The sequence below is a fragment of the Oculina patagonica genome, unplaced genomic scaffold (assembly GCF_052425735.1).
Source record: "Oculina patagonica isolate OP01 unplaced genomic scaffold, crgOcupat unplaced668, whole genome shotgun sequence".
Taxonomy (NCBI): domain Eukaryota; kingdom Metazoa; phylum Cnidaria; class Anthozoa; order Scleractinia; family Oculinidae; genus Oculina; species Oculina patagonica.
The window spans coordinates 1-9,878 of NW_027558545.1; the positions used below are offsets into that span (position 1 = coordinate 1).

General features: G+C 38.6%; 1 protein-coding gene and 1 long non-coding RNA gene across 9 annotated transcripts; one reads left to right on the top strand and one right to left on the bottom strand.

The window, feature by feature from the left end:
• Positions 1-1,118: 1,118 nt before the first annotated feature.
• Positions 1,119-6,198, bottom strand: LOC144641081 (uncharacterized). Of its 8 annotated transcripts, none has more exons than XR_013568496.1 (4): positions 6,046-6,198; positions 4,543-4,628; positions 3,972-4,025; positions 1,119-2,166 (listed from the first exon to the last, which is right to left on the bottom strand). It is a non-coding gene; the product is annotated as an uncharacterized LOC144641081 (long non-coding RNA). The 8 variants fall into 8 exon arrangements; XR_013568492.1 differs by having other exon boundaries at positions 4,538-4,628; XR_013568495.1 differs by lacking the exon at positions 6,046-6,198 and adding an exon at positions 4,831-5,107.
• Positions 6,199-8,276: 2,078 nt separating this feature from the next.
• On the top strand, positions 8,277-9,590 carry LOC144641083 (uncharacterized). Its single transcript, XM_078500131.1, has 2 exons — positions 8,277-8,605; positions 9,210-9,590. Exons 1-2 carry the CDS (start codon positions 8,293-8,295, stop codon positions 9,587-9,589), a joined length of 693 nt encoding a protein of 230 aa, XP_078356257.1. The 5' UTR covers positions 8,277-8,292; the 3' UTR covers position 9,590.
• The last annotated feature ends 288 nt before the right edge of the window (positions 9,591-9,878 follow it).

A 9,878-nucleotide genomic window follows, 5' to 3' on the forward strand; every position in this document is an offset into this window, starting at 1 on the left:
ATAGACACAATCAAAGTGCCCTATGGGCTGTCTCGTGTTACAGATTAGTATAGATGTTTAGTAAATAAAATAAAACTGCTTTTGTTTTATAGTAGCTAAATTTGTTATATATATTTTATTGTTTCAGGTTGGCGATATGAAGCAATGTATTAGAAGATATCAGTAAAGGTAGTACATGGGATATGTAAAGTTTAATTAACAGTGTTTAAATTTTCAAGCAGCTTAATTTTTTTCTCAGAAAGAACAATTAAAACTTTTAATCGTTTTCATTTTTAAACAAGGAATTATTGATTTCAAGAATTATATTTTTAATAAAAATGAAATAAAATGCTTAAAGTTTGAATTATGGAATGTTTAGAAAAACGTGTTGTTCTTCCTAACTGAGTGAAACTTGCGTACCATCTACAGCGTGGTCGGCATGTAGGACGCCTCACGCTGTCAGAGACGCTGGTTCAAGTCTTACTTGCAACATGGCAAAGAAGAAAGTCACAAAGTTACAAATAAAACTCTGTGAAAAACTCTACGAGGACGGCGTCAAAGATCACATAGATTTCCAAACACAGCTAGTACTGGGTAGCGTGTTCCAGGCGTTCGGTTATCAAGGGAGCAGCGTTAAAAATAGTATTAGGGACTGGTCAAAAAGTACCAGGGGGGTGGGCTTGAGGAATTTGAAAAGTGATTACTTGAAAATTTATTACCCACCCGTTCCTTCTTGCTCAAAACTGATACAACTTCGTTCCCAGGGTTTTCCCTTATAGAGGGCTGTGAACAGTCTAAATTACAGCATTTTATTATAAATTTTGTACGTGCGACTTGGTATAACTACCTGATATAATAGTATTTCTCTATAAACCAGGACAAACAAATATTTCACGAAATTTCATTTATTTTGATAAATTCCGGTTTCCATTGAAACTGGCATTTTTTGGGCTTTGCACAATATCTGAAAAAAATTCTATTGGTAACTACTTTCAGTGTACCAACTTTCATGCCTGTATCAAAAAGTGCACAATTCAACTAAAATTTCGAGCTAAGCCGCCGGACTAAAACTCACCGAAGCATGTCAGCTCTTTGCAATTAACATTTAATTAACGTCGCAAAAAAAGAAAGGTGTAAAATGTTAGATTTGCAAGAAGAGTGTATAACTCTCGATTTGTCACACAACGTTGCGTTATTTATGGACAACGACTGCATAAGTTCCTCCCGGGAGGGCGAAGGGGGCATCAGTATTCGGCCTATGCAACTTCGTTTGTATAGCTGAGGGAGCTCTTGCTCTTCCCTAGTCGTCTTCGTACCGCGCGAGGTTAAAAGCGTGAAGTGCGGGTCGGGAGCGCTTTTCACTTCGCACCGTGCGCTGTATGAACACGACTGGTGACAGGTCGGTGGGGGTATTATAAACTACATAAAAAAACCGTTTGAGATGAGCTTACAAGAATAGACTGAGATATGCTTACTAAGGTGATGGATTGTTTGGTTGCATAACTGTATCAAAGGTTAACACTCGTGAAAATGGTCGCTATCACTTGCAAGGCGTGGTTTGTGAAAGGTGTCAAATAAAGACTGGAAGCTAGGTTCTGCTCTGCATAATAATTTTTCGCGGGTGAAGTTGCATTCTGTGAACTGACGACGTATCATTCTGCCTCCCAATCCAATCACATTTCTGTCTTTGAGTAACTAAAGCATAGAACGTCAACAAAAAGGCAGGCATTATTAAGTCGTTATCGGTGCTATACTGGTAATATTATAATATAGCATTTATTTGTTTATTATTCAATTAAAAACCAGCATTCACGTGACGGGAATTTCTTCTTATTCCTAAACTTGACGTGTCCGTTCAGTAAATGGCTTATACCTAAAACGTACAAATATTAATTTCATGTTCTGTAAAACTTTAACCAGGTGATAAAAGAAAAATTGGCACTTCGATACAGTAAATGAAAAAGTCGGATTCCTTCATGTAATAACTTTCTTGTCTTTCCGCGCTGGGCTTGTAAAGGAAGAGTTCTCTTCAACATCCTTTCGTTTGTCTTTTTTTTCCTCTGTTTTCTTTGCGTCCTTTTCACTGACGTCCTGTTTCACGTCTTTTTCTTGTTTCACGCTTCTTTCACTTTCGTTATCAGCGCTATTTGTTTCTTCCATATCAACATCTTCTTCACTTTCCTCTTCCTAATTAAGAGCAAATGAAAACAATATTGTCTCATAATAAACCAATTGTAGTTTTGACACGAGTTTGACCAATCTGAGTGAAAACTTCCCCTTTGGATTGTTCCATTCTCCAAAGTGGGGACACTAAGTAAATTCTACCCCACACTGCAGAGGACACCAAACACATTCTACGCCACACTGCAGAGCACTCTAAGCACATTCTACCCCACACTGCAGAGGACACTAAGCACATTCTACCCCACACTGCAGAGGACACTAAGCACATTCTACCCCACACTGCAGAGGACACTAAGCACATTCTACCCCACACTGCAGAGGACACTAAGCACATTCTACCCCACACTGCAGAGGACACTAAGCACATTCTACCCCACACTGCAGAGGACACTAAGCACATTCTACCCCACACTGCAGCAGGGGCGTAGCGTGCAATTTTGGAGATGTACGCACGACAAGAAATTTGTTGTAAGCGCCAAAGGCGCTTACTACTAGGGGGGTCTGGGGGCATGCTCCCCCAGAAAATTTGGAAATTTAGGGTCTCGGAAATGCCATCTCCTGGTTTTTCTGCGGGCATTTTCAATAAATAATATCGAGTAAAATGCAGTAGAAAGTTGTTTATTTTAACCATTTCTATAGTGTTTTCTGTAAGCTACAGTGTTACGAAAAGAAAAAACAAAAACAACGCACACAGGTCAGGAGCAAATTGCGAGGCGTCGAGCCTTAAGACGGGCAAACTCCGTTACTACACGTCAATATTCACGTTCTTGTGTTTATGTATATGGAGGATAGCTAGGGTGCTTAATCATTACTTAATCGTACTTCGCAGAGGAGATTTAAGTCTTTTCATGCTACTGAAGCTTACGACATGCTTACGAGAGCAACATATACACCGAAATAAAATTGGGAGTTTGCGTGGTAAAGAGTCCCAACCAAAGTCTGCAGCGTCACATTCGGATCCATGCCACTCCATTCGTGCTTCCATCCATCCTGGGTGCCAGAGGTTTTTCGGTGGGTTTCGGTGCGGTTTCCGGTGTCAGTCATGACACGAGGCGCTTTTTCTATTTTTACTTACCACTCAAATGCATGTTGTAGTGGCCAGCACTGAATGATTAATGCTTGGATAAAGGGAAATTTAATAAAAAACGCTAGTATAATGTGACAAATATTAAATTATCAGCAGCAAATTTAATGAGAAAAAACGTTTTTAGGCAATTAAGAAAAAAAAAACAAATTTTTCTCAGATGTCAGCTGTACGCACGGGCGTTCGTGCGTATATGGACGCTACGCCCCTGTGCAGAGGACACTAAGCACATTCTACCCCACACTGCAGAGGACACTAAGCACATTCTACCTCACACTGCAGAGGACACTAATCACATTCTACCCCACACTGCAGAGGACACTAAGCACATTCTACACCACAGTGCAGATGACACTAAGCACATTCTACCCCACACTGCAGAGGACACTAAGCACATTCTACCCCACACTGCAGAGGCGACTAAGCACATTCTACTCCACACTGGAGAGGACAGTAAGAACATTCTACCCCACACTGCAGAGGACACTAAGCACATTCTACCCCACACTGCAGAGGACACTAGGCACATTCTACCCCACACTGCAGAGGACACTAATCACATTCTACCCCACACTGCAGAGGACACTAATCACATTCTACCCCACACTGCAGAGGACAGTAATCACATTCTACCCCACACTACAGAGAACAGCAAGCATATTGTACCCCACACTGCAGAGGACACTAAGTAAAAGGTTTAGGGTACATCTCTAACAAGGCTTACCGACTTGTCACACTTCTTGCAGACCCACTGATATCATCGTGTCTTTGGGTTGTCCTACATAACCAAGTAAAGTTAGACTTTGATAGAAAAGGTAACTGTATATATCTGTGATGCTTACCTACTTGTACGGGTAATGACAATATGAACAATAAGGAAACAAATAACCCTATCCTTTCCACACCTTCAAACTGAAACAATTCTCAGTGAAAATAAGGTACAACTATGCGTAAAAACCAGTCAGTAAAATTTAATAACCTTGATTAGATTATTAATTCTCAATACCCTTTTTAAAAGTTGCACAGACATTTAGTTCACATGACAAATCGTTGACACAGCTACCTAATTAGTAAGACATATAAGTGAAATTAACAAAGCAAATAAGTTTCCGGTTAGATAACGCATGGATTAATAATATTCTTCTCTTGACAAATTGTTTGACATCACTGTAAATTGCCGCGACCTTTTATTAAACAGCTTTTTACAACGGCTTTCATCTTGTAATAAATAAGAATAAAATGATCATTTACAGAACGCAGCTCTAGAAAAATAAATCACTGAATAAATACTCCACTGAAAGCAGTTCTTTCTTCGCCGCGAATTCAACACATTTTCCCATCAAGTTGCCGAAATAGTGCAAACAGACACTCTAGTCAAAACCTAGAAAACAAAAACAAAACAAGAATCATTCCATTAAAACAACAACTACTGAAAACTAACACATAACATCACGTACTCATATCACTCGCCTATCTTAAATATCTAAACGTCTATCAAATTACTTCTTACTTCTCTAAACTAAGTAACAGCTGAAAACATTCATTAACATACGAACCGCTCTATATATATCTGTGATGTTTACCTACTTGTACGGGTAATGACAATATGAACAATAAGGACGCCTACTAAACATGTAACCCTATTCTTTCCACACCTTCAAACTAATCTGACCCGTTTGTGACCCGTCGCACATCCGTGCAAGATACTTGAGGAATTCATTAATAAGAATCAACTGATCGTTCACATTTTACGACACACAAGGAGAAATCACTTTATTCTACCACTGCAAACCCGATTTACCTTGCTACCTTGTCACTTCTTTACCTTACTGAGGTCTTAGATGCATACTCCTGTTTTCAAAGTTGATAAGATGCCATATTTTTGACACAGATTTTTATTTTTATTGAAATGTAAAAAATGGAGAACAGATGATTTTGTGATTAGTAAGACATAAGTACAATCATGAACAATTTACAAAGCAAATTAATTTCCGTTTTTTTCAGATAACGTTAACCGCGGTAATTGTGTGCCAATCTTTTATTTGATTGCGTGATAACTTGACTCACTTTTAGCTTAATAATATTCTCCTCTTGACACATTGTTTGACAGATCTGCCAAATTGGTGCGACCATTTATTAGACATCTTTTTGCAACGCCGGCTATAATCTTGCAACAAATAAGAATCAACTAATCGTTCACATTTAACCACACACAAGAGACAATGAGTTTATTCTCCGACTGCAAACCTGAGAGATTTACCTTGCTACTGTGTCACTTCTTTACCTTACGTGAGGTCTTAAAATAACCACAACTATGACAACCAAGTTCAAAACATTAGCATCTGTTTTTCAATTCACTTAGATAAAATCTTTTTATCATATTGTCGGCTTTTTGCCGGACTAACAAAGGGAGGGTACTTCATGTAATACATCACATTAGAGACGGGAATGTCCATTATTTTTTTAAGAAGAGGAGAGAGAACAGATAGAACAATTTCCAGCACAGAAAAATAAAGCTGAAAAAAATCGTGCAAGGAGAACCATGAGGAAAAAAAAAGAAGAAAATCTTAAATTTTGTTTTTGCATAACCCGAAAGCGAAAAAAATACTGCCCAGAAAAATTGCCCAAACCCCTGCCTCATATCGCCTAAAAGCAAAATACTACGTACCTTATATTCCGAGAATTTACAATATATGTGTAACAATTAAACTCGAAGAGAAACCACATATTATGCCAAGAGCGTTAGAATGAAGGTCTAAAAAGTTCACTTGGAATACAACCAAAGGTCTATTTCTTACCTTGTTTCCTTGCTACCTTATCACTTCGTTACCTTACGTGAGGTCTTACACAAAGCACTATCCTGAGCGACCGAGTCACTGCAATATCTCGCGTTACGTCACGGTCACGTCGTTTACGACGTGACCGTGCCGTAACACGAGACAAAAAACAGACATACACACAGACACAGATACAGACAGAGTCAGAGACAGAAAAGACAGAGAGATATTTGGTTGGAATTCTCTCTTTGATAAAAAAAGAAAGCGTACCGCGTAATTCGATTATTTCCTGTTGTTTACAAGACGGTGTAGCGACATCCTAAAACTAAAAACATTTGATATGCCTTCTAACAAATATTCAAATTTAGAAAAGGCTTGCTTCCTTTTCTGCATGTTGAACAAAGTTTTTGTGGCCATTCTAGCTCTATACCGGTTGGTGTTCGTCTCGAAATAAAAATAGATTTTAACAAAAAAAAAAACGTATTCGCCATGTTATCTATTGACTCAACATAGGGTATTTATGGACAAAATATGAGTTTAAGCCTCATTGTTTATCTTTTTCAGGAGGTTTCTTTTCTGACAGTGTCGGCCACGTTGCTGAAAATTGCAAGAAGTGTCCAAATGGTTCCTTTGTTGCATTTGACAAAGCACCAGGAACACGGCCACAAGATTGCAAGTCTTGTCCACAAGGTAAGAAATGGGCATGCCCACGTGCAAGTCCAATCGGTCATTTATAATAAACACTTTCTGTCACCTCTTGAAGTTTTTATTTAATGTACGGATGGTTCGATAGTCTTTATTCCGGATGTGAGAGTATATTCCGGATTATTTCAGAAAAGCCATTCCGTTTGAAAGCCAATACAACGATGGGCGCTTCAAATTTACATGGAATTTTCGGTGAGAATTTTAAAAAAAATGAAACAGTGCAAATTGTTTCCTCGCGTAAACGAAACGGAAAGAGGCTGTTCCTTTTGAAAATTCCATTTTGATAACACTGCGAAAAGCCTTGGTCCAAAAAAACATGGCGATCGAGGGTGAAACTTTTCTACTTTATCTTCCTTTGTCATGAAGCCTTGAGAAGAAACGTCCTCTATCTTCACTTCATTTTTTTTATATTTTTTTAATTTCCAAGGAAAACGAAAATTGGTTCGTAAAATCTGGTAATTCGAGAAATCGAGGATAAAATTGAAGTGTTCGACTGAGTAAAGGGAAACTCCTTTTGGTTCAAGTTATCGGGATGTTCAAAAAACAGAGGGTTGGAGAAATCGGGATACCACTGTCATTAGTCTTTTTGGAAAAAACTCCTTCGATTGCCAGCTTAGCAGAGGAGAAGTTGAGTCTCTGCCCGACTATGGGAGTATCTTTATTTGAGTAAAAGCTAACATTCTTCGCACATTTAAGGTTTTTTATAACCGCCAGCGGCCGCTATTCATATTCTGTTTGTTCAGTTGTGAAAAAGGACTCGACGAGAGGAGGGAGTGACGCCATTTTTTCAAATTATTCAGACTATCCAGATCTTTAGAACAAAATGTTTCAAATGCACAGTCCGCGTTTTCCGACCGTATATGGTCAGAAAGTCACTGAAATCCGTCATCAGTACTTTAAAGACATCCATAGGTTGCCAAGATGCGTTCAAAGTCTCGCAGAGACGATGCATAACCACAGTATTTTTTGCTGTTATATATTTCTCACTTATTCGAACGTTATCTAATTTCTTTTATGGGGGCGTTTTTTCATCGCCCCTTGTTTTCAATATTATAGGTAATCTGCTCAGATCAATTGCTCTTTTGCACTCATTTAGAAGTAACTGATTTAATTAAAACTGCCACATCCGGTGGCCAAATTTATCAAAATCTTTTGTGTTACTGATTTCTTGTGATTTCCCTACACTTAAGTGCAATTATCAAAGCAGAGCTCAAGTGAAGGGTCATTTTTCTAGGAATTTGCATCTATATTAAATATTTTTCTTTGACAATTTTTGGAATTAAAAAACATCTATACTGTTCAATTTTGCGAAAATTGTCTGTTGGCTAAATATTTAACAATTATTCTGCGAAACCGCGCGGAATATCGCCTGATACTTAGCCGACGAGGCCGCAGGCCGAGTTGGCTAAAATCAGACGATATTCCGCAAGATTAAGCAGGATAATTGTTTTATTATTCAACAAGTTGTCAACGAAACACATTTTGAATTATATTTATGCAGCGCCCTACATGAATTCGGACGAATCTTCGCAATCTTTTTTTTGGTATTGGGAATTGGTTGAAATGTGTCGAAAAATAATCCTGACATCGGGTCTAATTCTTGTGGGAGAAGAAAGTAGGTCCTACATTGGTTTGGCATGGGTAATCGCTGGAATGTACGGAATGGTGTTTGCCTTTATCAGTCCCATACAAGACGCAGTCGAGAACCGTTTGATGGTGGTATCACTTTGTGTTACTATCGTCAACTTGGGCATTGGAGGTGTGAGCAGAATTCCCGCGGAGAATATTCCAGGCTCGACAGATCCGTATACAGACACGGCCTTGTTCAAGGCATTGGTGATTACAGCAAATATTTCGGTGATCGGTCTTCTTGTTGGTAAGATGAAAGTGTGAAAAAGAGACTCTAATGCTTAATATACATACGTTTTAATAGGTAGTTAAGTAGTTAGTGCTAAAAAGGGCCGGGTAGGCATTAACGAGAGGATTCCGCCATGGAAAGGTTATCTTTCGTTTCAGCTTGACTGCCCTTGGTCATTATATTTAGCCATATCTTCGTGTTCTCCTAAGTCAGCAAGGAATATTAAAGATAGACCCTTTACTTTGTTTTTTGGAAGCCAAGTGAAAAAAGGGGCAACGATGACCAGAATATGTTGTCGCTGAATTTAATTTCCTGAAATCATGTTAGTTTTTTTAGATAAATAATCTACGACAAATAATAAATCCATGATTGAAACAAACTCTGCCCTTGATATCGAGGAAAGTTATGTCTTTGATTTCGGGGAATTGTTTCTTTTCATGTTATAAATTGCTTAAACGAAAAAGTTGAATCCAGATATTATTGCCAGAAAACAAGATCTTGGGCCGCAACATTTGTAGTCTTGAAAACTCAAAAGATATCAATTGTTTCAACCACCATTTTACAACTAATTCGGCAATTTTCTCTAATGGGAAACTAGTCTTTCTTTCTCTTTCACTCCCAGTTCAGTATGCAGTGCACCTTTATAAGTACTTCAAGAAGTGGCGCAAGAATCCACATTGGTCCTTGTCTTGCTGCCTGGAGGTGCTTCTTCCTCTTAATGACATGCAGGGAGGAGTTGGTGCTTTGGCTGAAATGAACCAGCTGCAATCAGGACAAGTGGAAATGCCCGTCATTCCCACTTCCGAAAAAGACCGTGGGGCTGTCGACGACACTCATTCCAGAGTTGACCAAGGTGGTAATAAGTCAACAGCGGTGCAGGATGGTTATGAGTGCAACATCAAAAAGTGCCATCAAGAGACACAAACAATTTTTGTTACGCTTTCGGTTGCTGCTTATAAGGTGGTATATGAGACAACACTAGAGGCGAAGGCGAAGGAATAAAAATTGTAAGTAATTTGTTGCACAATTAAACATGTTTCACTATGCCGCACTTCCCACGATGTGCAGTGGTACTTTTACCTTTTAAGTCTGCCAGACTTATTCTTATAAAAAGAACACAGTAAGCTGGGTTTTTCAAAATCTATCTTAATGCATACAAATTATAATAGTTCCTGGTGCAAGGGTTCCAAGGAAAATGTAATTTTGAATGAACCTGAGAAGAACGATTGATTGGTTTCTGAAAAAATAGATGTCGTTTAAGGCTCTCCTTAACAAAATCATTTAAGTTCTC

Excerpts from the sequence above, each read along its gene's own strand:
- LOC144641083 (XM_078500131.1), top strand. The coding sequence starts at position 8,293 with ATGTGTCGAAAAATAATCCTGACATCGGGTCTAATTCTTGTGGGAGAA. Across the intron at positions 8,606-9,209 it reads GGTGATCGGTCTTCTTGTTG|TTCAGTATGCAGTGCACCTT; the intron begins GTAAGATGAAAG and ends TTTCACTCCCAG.